This window comes from Salvia splendens, chromosome 13, assembly GCF_004379255.2.
Source record: "Salvia splendens isolate huo1 chromosome 13, SspV2, whole genome shotgun sequence".
Lineage (NCBI taxonomy): Eukaryota > Viridiplantae > Streptophyta > Magnoliopsida > Lamiales > Lamiaceae > Salvia > Salvia splendens.
In genome coordinates this window covers 13,998,548-14,016,524 of record NC_056044.1, presented here as the reverse complement: position 1 = coordinate 14,016,524, position 17,977 = coordinate 13,998,548, and the positions used below count along the sequence as shown (strand labels likewise).

The following is a 17,977-nucleotide window of genomic DNA, read 5'->3' as shown; positions in this document are numbered from 1 at the left end:
TCATTTGTGGGAACAACACATAAATTTCGAGTCTTGAATTTTAGTTACTCCCTCTGTCCCCAAAGAGTATGAACAATGAGTTCAACATGGATTTTAATAAATAAGGAGAAAAGTAAGAGAGGGAGAGAAAGGGTAGTGGAAATAATGTTAGTGGAGAGTGAGGTCCACATTATTGTAATGATATAAGTTGTTAATAGTAATAATATAAGTTGTAAATAAAATTATGTAAGTCGTTTGAAATTTTCAAAATTAGAAAGTTCATACTATTCAGGGACGAGCGAAAAAGGAACTAGCATACTCTTTGGGCGGAGGGAGTATTTTACATGCTTATTGTGATATGTTTTGTGTAACTGCAATATTTTTAAATGTGTTACTACAATTTATATTTCAGTTTTATTATAGCATGTTTAGTGTTTTTTAATTTTTAAGTTAGTGTACTTATTTTTGACGATAAAGTATATTTATTATATAAATATGTTAATAAAAAATTAGCTAATTAATTAAAATATTGTTAAAGTTTTATGGGATTAATGAGTAATTTAATTAAGTATATGGTATAATTGAAAAAACATCAAAAGTAGGTGAATATGGAATATTCTTTTGAGTTTGAGTTTGTTGTAAATGAATGAAGTGATACTACTTTTTGAGGGGACCTATACTCAAGAATGAATTTGAATTTTTTGAGCTAAATATACGTATAGAATATGTATAGCAGTATAGATATAGAAAACCTAGAAGAATTTATAAAATACTCAAGAAGATTATAAAAGATAATGTTAAATCAAATAATTTTTGGAGCTTACGTAATCTTGTTGGAAAATATATGTTTGTGATGTTGCATGAGGTTCCTATCAACTTACATGACAAATTCAATGGACCAGAATTTTCACAGTACACTTTTAAGCGACGAAACTTTTAATACCTCTCTTTAATTACAATAAGGTTGATACATCATAAGTTAAAACACAAAAACAATGAGATAAAATTCAATATTTAGCCATACTACCAACCAATAGAGTTTTATTTTTCATTAACATTATTAAAATAGAATGTCAAGAGTAGAAGAGGAAAACAAAAACTGTAGCCACCAAAAATCTAAGACTGAGTATCTCAAACCCAAAAATGTATATATCCATTAATATTTCTGGAAAAAAAATTGGAAAAGAGAAGGCCAATGATCCGAAACTGTTCATCCATCTTCAAGGATCTCTGTGTGCACATGCATGCATGAAGTGCTGCAGTATTTGTAATGGTATCGATGAAAGGGTACTATACCAGCCAACGACACAAAACAGCACGAGCATAAGACATCACTTCCACTTGAATTATTTGACTGCAGATTACTTGGAGCAGCAACTGGTGCAGATTCTTGAGCTTTTAATGCTGCAATTCGCCTCTCCGCGGCTGCAGCTCTCTTTTCCCTCTCCGCATCTTGATTTCTTTTAAGCACCTCCTACATATTTGGGGAAAATTTTAAGTGGTTTTAGGCATCTGATGAAGCTGGCAAGATGGATACCAGAATTGGGAAATGCAACACATGGATACCTCTTTTGATGCTGCTGAACCGGTAGAGTGAGACTGGCCTTTATTAGTTAATAAAGAACTTCCTGGATTACCGGGCTTAGACGAGTTATTACTGGATTCAGCAGCTTCAGCCTGTTCACCGCATGAAAAATGTATAAATAAGGATACAGACTAACAACAGATGATCATGACACAGCAATTAGAATATAAATGACTAGTGTTGGGATTAAATACGTGGGCAAGCAAAACAAAAAGGAGACAAACCTGGGCCTTCTTTTCTTTCGCTTTCTTAACTTTCTTTAACTCTTTCGCTTTGGCTTTCCTCTTGGCATCTTTTTCTGCCTAATATAAATTTCAGATAAAACAAAAATTAGAAATAAGTGACAGCATTATTTGCTGACTAGCACAACCATAGCATCAAGTAGGCTAATGGAAACTTGTACGTCACAGTAGGAACATAAGATCTTGAATCCAATTTAAAATGCATTTAAGTAACACTACTACACATTATCAACTTGAAAATATTCCACCACTAGTGGTCCCCTCAGATGATGAAGTTCAAGTAAATTGGAAGATACTATTCAGATGATAATGGAGATAAGAGGAAGCAAAATTGATTTGATTTACATATTTTTATTACACACAGGGGTTAACTGTTAAGAAGTCAAACTTGTATCTAGTTATGAGGCTGAAAAGGATTGATGCAAATTCATAAAGAAATGCTTTACCTGCTTAGCTGCTTGAGATTCCTCCATCTCTTTTGTCAAAGGGCTGGGTACTTTTGCAGCATGCCAGTCCCATTTTTCCATGTTTGATGCCATGAAGCGTCTGAACGTATTTCTAACCTCCTTGTCAGTGGCAAGCATATATGGCGTTTGGCCCCTCTCATCTTTAATGCAAGGATCTAAACCCTGCTCTAGGAGTTCCAGAACTTTTTGAACGTTTCCAGACTTTGCTGCTTCATGCAAAAGTGTTGATATGCCAACAGCATTTAGCACATCTTTGGATTCATATGAAACAGACAAACCATCCATTTGAGATACTAAGGAACTGGCTTCAGCAACTTTTGTACCATCTGAATCTTCTTTGGACTTCAATCCACTGGATTCAGTATAGCTGTGGTTTCCACTCTTTACACTAGATAATGATTCCTCTTTTGTATCAGGGGTTGTTTCCTCAACGATCTCGGAGGAAACTTGTACAAGCAAGCTGTATATTCGCCTAGCTTCCTTCAAGGTTGGCCTCCTAACTGTCAATGGAATATTTCTTATTGCACGTTCTTGACAGATGAAATAAGGTTTTTCTCCATCAAAAAGTAGTTGACGGTTATTAGGAGGAGCATAAATAAAGATGCAGGAGGCCATGGCAAAATGAGGCTTCCATAAAGTAAGTAGTTCTTGGGTATCCTGGTTATTGAGGAAACGTGAATCAGTCCAGCATCCCAAAGAATATTAACTTCAAAATAAAGGCTGCATTTTTTGCCAAATATAGTCAACAAAATAAACTAGTAAGAGGCTGGAATAGACTACATGCTAAATATGATTTGGTTTTGCAGAGAGGAGTTGATTGCAGAACAAAAGTATAGAGTTATTAACGATATAAAATTGCTTGTCATGGTAGGGCAAATTATCTTCGTGGCAACTAGACAGGATCGCATATGATAGAACTCTAGAAACATACACTAAAGTATGAAAAATGCAAGAATTTCAACATATTAGAACATATTTTCGAAGAATATTTTCACCGTTTGTCTAAGTAATGTGGAGGCGCAAATCACAGATTAAACCAAACCTTCTTCAGGAAAAAAAAAGAACAAAGTTCAGCACATACTACCAAAATCATTTGACATGACTAGACAAGAACCTCATACCTTTTTGAGACCAAGCTCATTATAGCGACGAAGTGAAGCCCCAGCAGAATGAATAGCTTGTCCACCTGCGTCTTTTAATGATTGTTTTTTACCAGCCTTGGCCCTCACAACATATCTACATCAAAGAACCACTTGTGCTATTAAATCAACTAGGACAATGGAAGGCAAAGGATACATGGAATCCTGAAGGAAGGAAAATAATAAGAGGAAGAGGATGACAATATTCACATATAAATCACTCAATTGTTATATGAATGAACTTTAAAATTTTTCCTAACTGCAAAACAAGTTGGAAGTTGGAAACAATTGCAACACTTTTTCCATCTTCGCATACTTAGGTCAAAATAAAACCAAGAAATAGAAGTCCAAATCAATTTTGTTACAAATGAGGGCAGGAAGACGTCCTTTGAGGTGCAAGCAAGATAAAACAAAAAACCAAAACAATTTAAATTGGTCATACATTTTGTATTCTGAACTAAGGAAGTAAGGAACTAACCTGTGAAATGTCTTATGAGCCACAAGCGAATTCCCATCAAATACACATCCAGCAAAATGCCCACCCCTTGCAAGTAAGACAATCCTCAATCTGGAGTTATCTCTAGGTTCATGAACTATGTATCTCAGCTTTTCAATCACTTCTCTTGGGGTCAAATATACAACTCCAGCCCCATCCATGAAATGGGGCTTATCAGTGTCATATGAAATACTATGAGAGTCATCAAGAAATAAGCATTTCAAGACTGAAACTATCTCCCCATCTTTTAGTTTTATACATATTTTACGTTTTGATAGTCCACCGAATTCACGTTTCCTGTCACCAAGAAGACTAGTCTCTCTCTCGTCCTCGTCATCTGATCCAGAAATACTTGACACATCGTAGTCTTTAGACAATGAATTTGCACTTGCTTCATCAAAATCATCCTCGTTAAGGATGCTCTTTCCAGCAATGCTTAGCTTTATCTGGGGATCAGACATCAACACATCGTCAAGTAAATCAAGATGCCAAAAAAATGAGGCCTATATTACAGGTGAGGAGTGGGTGAACAATTGTGTTTTTTGAACACTCCACTTGAAATGTAGGCGAAAGAAGTGCACTACTACATACGAACAATACAACAACAAATCAACCAATCAGTCCTTGTCATAAGAAAAAAAAAACTTGTTTACATTAATAAAATTCACAAGAATTTATGCTTAAAATTGGCTGCAGATTATATTACCCTATGAGCCAATTGGATTACCAAACAGAGCCATATAACTGACTAAAGCTTAGGCATCAACAAATTGAAGGCAATCTAGCGTAGTTAAGAACCCCTGCCCTGAAAATTGAAGGCAATTTGCAAGTTTCCAAACTCAAATTTTCCGCAAGCATCTCAACTACCCTATCGACAAACAAACTGAATCACAGACCGCATACGCTCCAAATCATCAAATCGAAATCAAAATGCTTAATGACCTAAAAATGAATAAACTGAAAACTAATTCCAACTCCATTAAATCACACATGCTCAGTATCTGCAATCGAGAATTAAAAGAAACCTCATAGGAAAACAGGATAACATACATTGAAACGGTGCAGTCGGATTTGAAGTGGTAGCGCTGGTCTTGGAGAGACTCAAACTCCGCCTTACACGTATTGCAAGACCATCTCTGCATAATTTTACCACTGCTATTAACATTTCCGTCATGATTGGTGTTTTCGGAAGCTTCTTTTTCCGATTTCGATTCTTCAACGCCATCGTCGGGCGAACCGAGGAGGTGGAGTTGAAGAGGCGGCAGGAATCGAAGAAGTTCGGCGGGACTTCAAATATCGAACGGTGTCGCCTCGTCTGGTCCGGCTTGTTGTGCTTCCGCGGAAGTGGTTTCGCCGCCGCCGGCGTCGCTAGCCATGGCTATTAAATAACTTCCCTCTTTGAGACGCTCAGAAATTCCGTTCCACGCTTGTTATATCTTTCAAGAATAAATCTTATTGCTAAAATAAATCTTATTGCTAATTATTTTCCGATTTATAACAGAATTTTTTATCGATACATGTACAAATATTATTGCAAACATATAATATAAAAGGTTAAGGTTTTAAATTACTGTAAATTTTCTGAATTTTACATTAAAATAATAACTAACCTTAATGGGCATGTATGTGGAATAGTTTTTACTTTTTAGTATAATATGCATATGCATAGAGCCTTATTGGCATTTTTAATTAAACTCATCTATGATCTATGACCATCGCTTAAAAATCATGAGTGCAACAAAACTTTGATAAAAGTGATCCATGAGTAATTGATAAAACCGATCGGTGTAATAGTAGCGTATCCAGTATATTTAATTCGGGTGCGAAATGTATGATAAATAATTATATAACTCATTAAATAATAGATACTATTCAATTTTAAAATTGCATGTTTTAAAATACAAATAACACTTATTTTATAATACAATTAAACTAACAATTTTACGCCAAATTCATTCGACGTGAATATATAAATTGAGATAATTATATGTTGTTTACCTAAACAAGTACTCCTTAAATAATCTTTAAAATAAAACTCTATAATAAATAACAAGTGTAACACCATTTATTTAGCAATTTATGTTGCAATAATCGTTCGATGTGATATAATCCTATATTGTTTATCTAAATAAAAACTAAATTATCAAAAGAATAATATATTTATATCAAAAGTAATAGGATAGAAAGAAGAAAGAATTGACAAATTATTCAGTCTTATAAATTATTTAGCCAAAACATTAATATAAGAGTACAAATTTAGATAAAAAATACAAACTATTCATTAATATAAATTAAAATTGTGATAAAGAAATAAGTGTATAAATTGAGATAAAGAAAGAAAAATAGACATAAACCACAAATAGAGTAAAACAACTCGATCTCATGTCTCAAGTTGAGAATAAAAAAAAAATTAAAATTAAGATAAAGAAAGAGAAATGGAACATAAAAAATAGATGAATCAAAACTTGAGAATGCTGTTGCTCAACCACCTGATGTCTTGCAATTTTATTGAATTGTTTCATTTAGCCAGAAATTGAGGATATAATTGCAATTCAATTTTATTGTTAAGTACCCCAAATTACCCCTTGGATACACCACTGCGGTGTACTGCGAGTGAAGAATTGTTTCATTTAGCCAAAAATATATTTATATTTGTTGATTCAAGTTTTTTCCAACAACTTTGAAAAAAGGTGATAAAATGGAGTAGTACTTCATCAACTTTTGAATTTATAGTAAATTTTCCATAAAATTCAATTTCACTCGGTTTTAACATTATGTCGCGCATTTGGATGTTCATATCATCTACCAACCGATTTGTGAATACACAAACTATGAATGTTGTAAAAAAAAAAAAAAAAACTTTCAATGATGTCAAAATGTGCTCCAACTTTTGTTATGTTAAATAGTTTTTGTCAGTTAAGTTGGCCTTATTAAAAAGCTAATATATTTTTAGCATTGGTGATCAAATCTTAGATTTCTTTTTCATGGAATAATCATATACACAAAATCTGACTGCTGTAAGATAATAAGCACAGTATAATTTTTTTCCAGAATTTAATTTGCTTCCAATTTTTATTTTGTTCCCAATTTTCCCAATTCATATCATAAATACTAGCAGTAGAATCTTCATATTTATGATTACAATAATGCACGAACCAGCAAATGAACATTAACATTGTAGGATATGTTAAAGTACAAATTGTGGTTGTACAAAAAAAATCAAGAAATCATTCTTAGACTATTTCTTAGACCATGTTTATCACCAACCATCCAACTCAACCCAACCATTCACTTTTTCAATATTTAATTTATTTCTATCTCCTCCATGCCATTTTCCACATCATTAATATTCATCCAACCCAACCACACCCATTTTCATGGTTTATCAATGACCACCCAACCACACTATTATATATTCCCTCCGTCCCGGACTACTTGCACTTATTTCCTTTCTGGGCGTCCCAAGTTATTTGCACTCTTTCCATTTTTAGTAAAAATTATCACCTACAGCCGCAATTGTTGACTTTGCTATACACTCATTCCTTAATCTCCGTGCCGAAAAGGAAATGTGCGAGTAGTCCGGGACGGAGGGAGTATTTTGTTTTCTATTATATTTTTAATAATAATATGAATAGTATTTATTATTGCATGATAAAATTTATAAAAAAACACAATAAATGACAAACTAAAAATTATAAAGACAAACATAAATTACAATAATTGAAATACGAAATTGAAAATACATAATTGGTGCTCATACATAAGATAAAAACTAGACATTCAATTGCAATTGCCGAGTTTTGCCCATATATGTTCAATCAAATCGTTTAGCAGAGCTTTGTGAGCTTCTCTGTTTAGAAGTTGGCTTTATTTTTCATGTAAGAAGCTAGATTCTCAATCTTATTTGTAGAATATATGAAATCATTATTCTCATCTCCATCTTCATTCTCACAACTACTTTGTCCAAGTCGATCTTGAATAAATTCTGCTGGATCACAAGTATATGTGCTTCTTTCGTCTTCCACTATCATATTGTGCAAGATTATGCAAGCAATCATTATTTCCCCATAATATCACGATCCCAAATAAGACATGGACATTTGATAAAAGCAAAACGAGCTTGCAAAACACCAAAAGCTCGCTCAACATCTTTTTGCGCGGACTCTTGATGTTGAGCAAACAACTTGTGCTTCATCGTTTGTGGACCTGGAATAGATTTGACAAACGCCGCCCATTGAGGATATATGCCATCAGTAAGATAATATCCTATATTTTTTCGTGACCATTTACTATGTAATTGACCTTCGGTGCTCGACCTTCCAAAATATCATCAAAAACAGGAGATTGATCAAGCACATTAATATCATTTCTCGAATCTGGAGTTCCAAAAAAAGCATGCCAGATCCACAGATCTTGAGATGCTACTGCTTCCAAGATGATTGTCGGAGTCCCGCTTCTTCCGGCATATTGTCCAGCCCATGAAGTGGGACAATTTTTCAATTCCCAATGCATGTAGTCAATACTACCCAACATGCCTGGAAACCCACGTTGTTATCCAATATGCAGAAGTCTTGCCAAGTCTTGTTCGGTGGGCTTTTGCAAGTACTCATCGCCGAAGTTAGAAATTACACATTCAACGAACTTGATGAGAGATTTGCGAATGAGTTGTGCGCTCATTCTCAAATATTGGTCGTGCAAGTCGGCCGCCGTCCCGTAGGCCAACATCCTCATCGCTGTTGTACATTTATGAATTGCAGACATACCAAGCCGACCAGTAGCATCACGCTTTTGCACAAAAAAATTATCGGTCTTGACGAGCTTGTTCATTATTTTTTCGAACAAAGGTTTTCGCATGCGATACCTTGTTTGTAAGAAATGTGGAGGATAGATTGGATCTTCAGCAAAGTACTGCTCGAAAATAGTATCATGACCCTCCTCGCGTTTCCTTTCAATGTATCTCCTTCTAGCTCTAACCGTCTGGGTTGTAGGTTGTGAAGACAAGGTTGTTGGCCAAATAGCTATATCCCCGATTAGTTGATCGAGTTGCTGATTTTGTTCAACAATTTTTTCTTCCCATTCATTGTCTTCAAGAAGATTGAAAGCTTCAAAATTAGAACTTGATGACATTTTTAGGGAGAGATGGCTCAATAATTGTGAGAGGATTTGTGTGTAATTTTCGTGAAGCATATAGGTAAATATATAGAATTGAGCATATGATTCTACCACTATCACATGGGATGTCGTTGAATTCCACCACCACTTGTGATAGAGAGTGGGTTGTCATCTAGTCAAACTTTGATTTTCGTGATCACATGGGATGTCATTGGATTCCACCACCACTTGTGATAGAGTGTGAGTTGTCATCTAGTCAAACTTTGATTTTAGTGATCACATGGGATGTCATTGGATTCCACCACCACTTGTGATAGAGAGTGAGTTGTCATCTAGTCAAACTTTGATTTTCGTGATCACATGGGATGTCATTGGATTCCACCACCACTTGTGATAGAGTGTGAGTTGTCATCTAGTCAAACTTTGATTTTCGTGATCACATGAGATGTCATTGGATTCCACCACCACTTGTGATAGAGTGTGAGTTGTCATCTAGTCAAACTTTGATTTTCGTGATCACATGGAATGTCATTGGATTCCACCACCACTTGTGATAGAGTGTTAGTTGTTATCTAGTCAAACTTTGATTTTCGTGATCACATGGGATGTCATTGGATTTCACCACCACTTGTGATAGAGTGTGAGTTGTCATCTAGTCAAACATTGATTTTCGTATTCACATGGAATGTCATTGGATTCCACCACCACTTCTGATAGAGTGTGAGTTGTTATCTAGTAAACTTTGATTTTCGTGATCACATGGGATGTCATTGGATTCCACCACCACTTGTGATAGAGTGTGTGTTGTCATCTAGTCAAACTTTGATTTTCGTGATCACATGAGATGTCATTGGATTCCTCCATGACTTGTGAGCACATTTTATCTATTCATGCTTTGATTGAAGGGCTTGTCACATAAACTGGAAGTTACATAAGCAACAGAAAATAAAGGTTACATACTAAGCAACGAAAATTGAAGATTACATACTAAGCAACAGAAGTTGAAAGTTATATACTAAGAAGCATACATTGAAAACAGATAAACTACGATCACTTCCCAAACAATTCTGCTAATAGATCGCGTTTCAGATCTTCTTCTTTAGGAGTTAAGTCCCTCCTAGCCATCAGCGGAGTAAGGATAGCTGCCTTGATGTTTCGTTCTTGAATATCACTAGTTGCCTTGATCTTCGTTCCTGAATATCACATTCCCTTTCACGTAGTGCTGCAGTGAAATCATTAGGAACTGTATATGATGGTGTTGCAACTTCTTTGCCTTTTCTTTTAGCCTTAGCCTTAGCTTTATCTCTTCCAATAGGACGTTGTAATGTTGAAGAAACACTCACAGGCGTGGAGATGATTTGAGGTCCTCCCTCCTCACTAGTCCTAGACCTTTTTGAGATTCCACGACTTTCTTCAAGGTTGTCGCCATCTGGCTGAAATCGCGATGAACCGGTGCTATTCAACTTCAATTCCCACTTGGGATTGTGTCGCATCACGCTCTCAAACACCTTATGGTGAGTAAACTTACTCTTACAATAGATTTGTTGAGCGGCTTTCTCAATGTCTTCATTAGATTGGCCGCTCGTAGCTCGATCGTGCGCATGCTTGTATGCACCAATCCACTTGGAGACATTTGTGTTGAGTCGTCTGTAGCACTGTCTCAATGACTCCGTCTGTAGCACTGTCTCAATGACTCCAAACTCCTTTGTTCGCCCATTGTTGGATTTTCTTTTCTTGTTTTTTCATATTGATCAAGAATATTTTCCCATAGATTCACACTAGTTCGGTTAGTGCCAACAACTGCATTTGTGTTGATGAAACACCAAGCAGACATTAGTGAGATGTCTTCTTGCTCACTCGAACCATGTGGAGCGTTTGAAGCATTCATGTTAGTTTGAAATTGGCTAGAATTCGAAAAATCATCAAAGCTGGGGAAATAATCTTGGGAATGATTGAAAGTTTGGGAAGGATTGAAATTTTATGTTGAATAGAAATTTTGAGAATCAAAGAATATGTTATTCTCATCATCATCCATGATGAACAACAAAGAAGACTAAAAAAATAAGAAATTATACCAAAGAAAGGATTATAGGAGGAGAAAAGATAAGATTTTTTTTGTGTGCAAAACTATAGCAAATGTGGTCTCTATTTATATAGAATGAAAAATTAAAAATTTTGGTATAATTTTTTATTTTTTCAATATAATATATAAAAGATATATCAATTTTAAAAAAATATCAACTAATGAAATTGTGCCATGTGGCACAATATCATTGGCTGATTCATGAATTCATTTGGGAGACCATTTGGTCGCTGGTTGCCAACCAACCGACCATGGTTGAGGAGAGAGACACACCTTTATTTTAATTCTTTTTTTTAAATTGTAAATGTGGCATGGAGGTCGACCAAATTGACCGATAAACGTGGTCTTTGAGCATCCACATAGAAGTGGGCCCGGACTCACTTTTATTTATTTTTTACTATCTGCTCTTTGCCAAGAGTACAACACCAACATCCATGCTCTTCCGCAAGAGCATGCTCAAGGGTCCCACCATACTATTATTCGATTTAAATAAAAACATTTCCACAATATTAAAATGTATTAAAAATACCCGAAATACTATTACAAATTACAAAAAAATAAAAATTACATAATTAAAATCCTAAAAAATAAAAATTACATAGTTAAAATCCTAAAAAATAAAAATTACATAATTAAATCCTAATACATCCGTGGAAATTCAAAGAATACTAGCCCGATGGCGGTATCCCCAATTGAGCTCGGAGAGTTCATATCATTGCGTGATGTGAATCAAATTGCTCGGAGTGTACGGGGTGCGGACGTTGATGTCACCTCTGGTACTGCCACGAGTACGAACACGTACACTACGAGGATGAGGAGGAGCGTCGGAACCGCCCTCCGGTGGCGTCGGGCGCTCCCTCCCGTGCCAGTTTCGGGAGCCCACCCGTATTGTCCCTTGGCATCTTGCTCATCCACCGGGTAAGGCCGGTAGCCACCCGGAATATGCGAACCTTGGGTTTGAGGAGGGGGCGACAAATCCGTATCCGGATTAGGGAATGGCGATGAGCCGAACCATTCATGGTTCCATCCGCGGGAGTCGGAGGGGTGATCGCCGGAGCCGGACATTTTATGCAAGAGTGAAAGAGTGAGAATTTAGAGAATTGATGAGAGAATTAAGAGCGAATTGATGTGTAGTGTGGTGTACAAATTTTTGTGTGGAAATGTGGGTATTTATAGATGAAAATGTGAATTTTTGGATAAAAATAATGAAAAATAAATTAAAAGTGGAGAAAAAACGGATATATTTTACTGGGAAGTGGAAAAATATATTTTTTTAAAAATTTAAATTGAATTTTTAATATAGTTCGATTTTTTTTAAAAGGAAAATGCCAACGGCTTTGTCGTTGGCCAATCAGAACGCAACACGTCAGCCTGATCAGGGCATGGCAGTGCTCGATGCATCGAGCAGGGCCGTGCCACTGGCAAGAGCATAGCGGCGAGCAAGTGTTTGCCGCGCCAGCGGCACGGCGGCCCGCCTTAGCATCGAGCACCAATGCAGGTGCTCTTATATCCAAGGTGTTACGAACATATCATCCAGAAGTTATGTATTTTTTAAACATTCATTGTTCATCTATTTTTTTACAACATTCACATTTTGTGTGCTTTTTCACAAACTGCGGTCAGATGACATAGACATCTTGATCATCCACATAACATAAAATAAAGGTGAAATTGATTTTATGAGAAATTGACTGAACTCAAGGTTCGTCGGAAAAATTGAATTGACTAAAAGTTGTTGTATTTTTTGGGTATTAGTCCTTTCAAAAAAAGGTAGTCATAATAAAAAAAACTCGATTTATCCGGATTACTCAGCCTATTTTTTATTTTCAAGTGGTATGAAATGTGAAAGAAAAATGAAAAAAGTTACTAACATAAATCTATTTTTATATAATAATTTTATAATAAAATATAAAATTTACTTTTTAAACAAAGCAAAATGTGTAATCGTATTCAAAGGAATTACATTAATTTCTAAAAAGTTGATAGCACTCACTCCGTTCCACAATAAGAGTCACATTTTGTCATTTTGGTCCGTCCCACATTAAGAGTCGCATTTTATTTTTACTATAAATGGTAAGTATGTCCCACATTCCACTAATTTACTTTACTCACATTTTATTATAAAACTAATATAAAAAAGTGGATTTTATATTCCACTAACTTTTTCAACCTACTATCATTTACATTTCTTAAAATTCGTGTCTATAATAAGAGTGATTCCTACTGTGGGACGGAGGGAGTAGACGAGCAGTAGTTAGTATAACAAAATAATTTTTGTTATAAATTAGCTGGGCCCAAGCTGGGCCCTAGAATTTCAATGTATAGGCTCAATAAAAACATGCCAGCCCAATTACATAGCAGATGAAAGCAGAACACTGTTTGAGAAGTAATGATGATTTAATTTTGTAACTATATCTTTTGGTAATCAAGCCAAGATAATAATTTGAACCGTATAATAATTATTATTTTGTACAGTTGTCATAACTTTTTTTTTTTAAAAAAATCGATAAAATTTTACTTTCTCTATCCCATTAGAATAGGGTTCAATATATTTGTTATAAATCAATAATGACCTATTGAAATAGGTCCTCCAAATAAAATAAAATGACCATTTGAAATAGCAGAATTTAAGAAGTGATTAAAAAACATAGGGGCAATATTATTAATTCGAGGTGTGGTTGTTGAATACCATTAAATAGGTACATGGGTTCGAATGCAATTTAAAGTGACAGTTGATAAAAATATTCGATGTGCGACATTTCGGAAAATGATAGATTTGCTACATTTTTAATTAAAGATTTGCGACATTCATAATTGCAGTCTTAAATTGACCTGTGGGTCCGTTCCTACAAGATTTTCTCTCTCCACCTGCTCATATCAAGATTCACAACCGACACTTCAAGAACCTTCACTTTTTCAAGAACGAGGCCACTAATTTAATCTACTACTATTAAAAAAATTAAATCATCCATCCAAACTAGAGATGCCCACCGGTTCCCGTTCCGACGGTTAACCGCCGAACCGGAACTGGCGGTTCCGGTTCCGAACCGGAACCGTCGCAATTTTCCCGAACCGGAACCGTCGCAATTCGGGTCGCGGTCCGGTTCAGGTTCAAGATATTCCGAACCGGAACCGTCACCGAACCGGCGGTTCGGGACGGTTCGGAACCGGCGGTTAACCGGCGGAACCGCCGGTTCGGGCGCGTATATCAAGGCATCGGGGATGGGGCCGCCGGCGGCAGCTTTTCAGGTGCAAAACCGGCCGGTTTCGGCGGTTTTGTGGCGGTTAACCGGCGGTTAACCGTGAAAACCGGCGGTTTTGCCCGGAAACCGGCGGTTCCGGCGGTTTTCCGCCAAAACCGCCGGTTTTCCGAATATTCAAATTTTTTTTTTCAAATTCGAATTCTTCTATAAGAGTTTCTCTCTTCAATCTCCCAATTCTCTCTCTTTGTCTCCAATTTCTCATTTGTGCTATCGTTCTTCCATTTAATTACGCAAGTGCTACTCTTATTACGCATTGTTATACACTTATACTTGTTCCCGTAGTTCTATAAGTTGTCTTTCTTTCTCAATTGCTAAAACAAAAAAATATATATTATTCCATATTTCTACATTTCTACATAGCAATATGTCATCATCCCGAGAACTACGTGGACTTTGATTCCTCAATAAAATTGTGGATACGTAGGCAACTCAACTTAAATTTGAAAAGTTTAACTTTGAAAGTTTAAGTTGAGCTCAAGCCCTTTTCAATTTTTTCCCCCCATTTCATGTTTTTTTCAATGTAAATTATATTACATTATTGTATGTTGTATACTTGTATACTTGTAGTTGTAGTCTTGTAGATGTATTATGTATATGTATTGTAAATTGTAATGTATCGTTGTCCGTTACAACTCAAACTCAATAAAATTGATATCATTTTCTCCTTATTCGCCGTATTTCTATTTGAATTATACATTGTCTTGTTCCAATTTGTTATATAAATCCAAATTTCAAATTCAAAAAAAAAAACAAAAAAAAAACCGAACCGCGAAACCGCCGGAAAAACCAGCGGTTCCGAACCGGAACCGGAACCGCCGGTTTTCGAACCGGAACCGTGAAATAGCCTCACGGTTCGGTTCCGATTCCACCTTCGACAAAACCGGAACCGCCGGTTTTTGAACCGTGGGCAACACTAATCCAAACCAGTGATCGTTAAGATTAAGAAAAGGGGAAAATATAAATCACTTGAATTCAGTGTCTGTGTCTCACATAAAATGTGCTAAACAAACACAACAATTACACAAAGAAAGAGAAAATAAATAAAATACTAAAAAACGTTTCCTCCACAAACAACACGAAATCGGAAATACACACAAATAAAGTAAAAGAAATAAATTAAAAGAAATTAACAAACCAGGGAAGGAAATGACGATTTAGGACGTCAAAATGCTACCAAATACCGAAACTGCCACTGTGAGCAGCACCTTCATCACCGCCGGAGCTTCAAACGAGGCGCTGGAGTTGTCGGAGGAGCTGTTCTGCGAGGCGCTCCGTCAGGCGAGCTCGTCGGCGGCGCCGGTAAAGACTTGAACGGCGACGGCGCGGCGGCAGGCTCCGGAGCGGAGGCAGGGGCTTTCCCGAAGAGCTCCTCCGCCGGAGAAGGAGATGGAGATGTCTCCGGCGCCGGTCCAGGAGCCGGAGAAGGAGCTTTCCCGAAGAGCTCGACGGGGAGGAGCAAACTGTCGACGGTGAAAATGCAGAGAGGAGTGGAATCAATGACGGTGGAAGCAATCCTGGAATCGTCGACTCCGGTGACGAGACTGACCGAATCGCCGGCAGTTTTCACGCCGAGGTCGTATTTCGCGGCGCCATTGGTGGCGAGCGTGGAGATCCTCCCTTTGGTCTGCTTGAGAGTTCCGACGGGGCTGTATGCGGCGAGCGCATGGACTGGAGGAGAGAAACGACCTCCGCATTGGTGAGCTTGCTCAGATCCGGCGCGTCCGCCGCCTTAAACGCTTCATCATTGGGGGCAAAAACGGTCAAACCCTTCCCCGCGGCGGAGGCGTAAACTTTGACCATTCCGGTTGAAACAATGAGAGAGGCGAACGTTTTACAGCCTGCCTTCTCGACCAGCGCGGTGATGTTGACATCGGAGGGGGGGGGGGGGGGGGGCGGAGAGGACGGCTGCGGGGGCGATTGGCTGGCTGATCTCGATGATTGAGAGGTTGTAGGGGAATTGTTTGACGGATTTGGTGAATGTGGAGTCGAGGGGGGAGCCGGGGAGGCCGGATCCGAAGGCGACCTTGCCGCCTTTGACGTCGGTGATGTTGACGAAGCCGAGCTGGCCGGCGGCATTGCCGGTGGTCTGGTAGAGGGTGGTGGAGAGGACGGAGCCTTCGGAGATTTTGTGGAGTTTGGGGCCGTCGAAGTAGTCGAGTAGGACGTGGAGGGCGAGGACGTTTTTGACGACGTTGAGGGGGTGTTTGGAGGTGACGGGGGAGAGGGCGCCGTTGGGGAGGGCGCAGACGGTGACGGGCTCGCGGCTGTTGATCTCGTCGGTGAGTTTGGTCTTGGACAGGAGGTCGTTGAACTCGCTGTACTCGGGGTAGCCGGAGAGGATTTCGGTGATGTTGTTGGCGGAAATGGCGGCGGAGAGGAGGGCGATGATCAAGAGGGAGACGGAGAGGGAGAGGGAAGCGGCGGCCATTGTTGCTTGCTTGCTTGCTTGCTTGGACTGACTGGGAGTGAATTGGGGATAGGGTTTTGATGTAGTCTCGTGGGTGCCACGTCGAATTTAAAGCCGTTGGAGGAGAGAGAGCAGCGTTCAGCTTCAAATGCTAGAAGGAATTTTGATCGAAAGCCATTTTAAGTTTTTATCATTGTTAGAGTGATGTGTAATTTTCGAGTTCAATTATAAAGTGTATGATCACACGAGTTTAATTTAATTGACTCTAATATTATAGCAATACTGCAAGAATACAGTGTCGATTGTAATACTTCGAGTGTCGATCCACAGAGAAGGAATTGATTACTTAACTCTAAAACAAAGGAAAGTCATACAAAAAGATGATTTGTTTTGAAGGTTTGATTTTCGAAAGTTAAAGACAAAATAGAGCTACAAATTAACTAAAGAAAGACTATTCAAATGGGAAAAATATGCCACTCCAAATTGCTCACTAGGTTTGTATGGTCATACACCTATATCAAAAGCACATATTTGAGATTAATTAATCAACCTAATCGCTTGCACTGAACATGTTTTCGACGTATAATTCACAGTCAGCTGAACACTTGTTCCATGAATTAATCTTCAATGTTTATAAACTCCTACGGAAGCGCTAGAGAAATAAACATCTACTATAATCACATACTTAATCCACTATCAAATTATCCTCTGAACAATTCTAATTCAATAGCATACCAACAATCATACAATCCTAAACTATGTTAAAGAGACAATAGCAAATGAAATAATCACACTACATTATTAGCCAAAAACATAGTGAATAACATTAAGCACATTGTTGGTATCAAACACATGAGTTCAATGGTGTAAAAACATCCATACAAATTCTAGATTACAACTTGGAGCAACATAGAGAGCTTAGCCTAAACACATGATGGAATTTGCAAATAAAACCATAGGAACCATGCTCTCAATGAGTGGGATTGAGATTTGAAGACGGATCGTCAAAATGTTGGCCGGAACTCCTTCCTTTTCTTCTTCTCCTCTCTTTCTCCCTTTTCTCTCTGTTTTTTTCTCTGAATTCGTCCCCCCTCCAAGACGTCACTTCAGCCCCCTTTTTTTGACTTTCTTTTCTCTCTGCCCCCTAAAACCGTCACATCCACACTCTCTCTCCCCCATTTTCTTCAGCCTTTTTCTTTTTCAA

The 17,977-nt window shown here is 37.5% G+C and overlaps 2 protein-coding genes and 1 pseudogene across 2 annotated transcripts; all 3 read right to left on the bottom strand.

Moving 5' to 3' along the window:
- Positions 1–992: 992 nt before the first annotated feature.
- LOC121760047 (ankyrin repeat and zinc finger domain-containing protein 1-like) lies at positions 993–5,320 on the bottom strand. The gene is given in 8 exon segments (XM_042155649.1): positions 993–1,453; positions 1,546–1,656; positions 1,789–1,866; positions 2,253–2,930; positions 3,395–3,509; positions 3,891–4,354; positions 4,959–4,972; positions 4,975–5,320. Coding segments are annotated over 8 exon segments (1,800 nt in total). The 5' UTR covers positions 5,051–5,320; the 3' UTR covers positions 993–1,189.
- A 3,139-nt stretch (positions 5,321–8,459) lies between these two features.
- Positions 8,460–9,035, bottom strand: LOC121760539. The gene has a single exon (XM_042156192.1). The coding sequence runs from the start codon at positions 9,033–9,035 to the stop codon at positions 8,460–8,462; it is 576 nt and encodes a 191-aa protein (XP_042012126.1).
- Positions 9,036–15,305: 6,270 nt separating this feature from the next.
- LOC121761005 lies at positions 15,306–16,930 on the bottom strand (annotated as a pseudogene).
- Between the last annotated feature and the right edge of the window lie 1,047 nt (positions 16,931–17,977).

Coding starts and splice junctions, on each gene's coding strand:
- LOC121760539 (XM_042156192.1), bottom strand. CDS start 9,035: ATGTCATCAAGTTCTAATTTTGAAGCTTTCAATCTTCTTGAAGACAAT.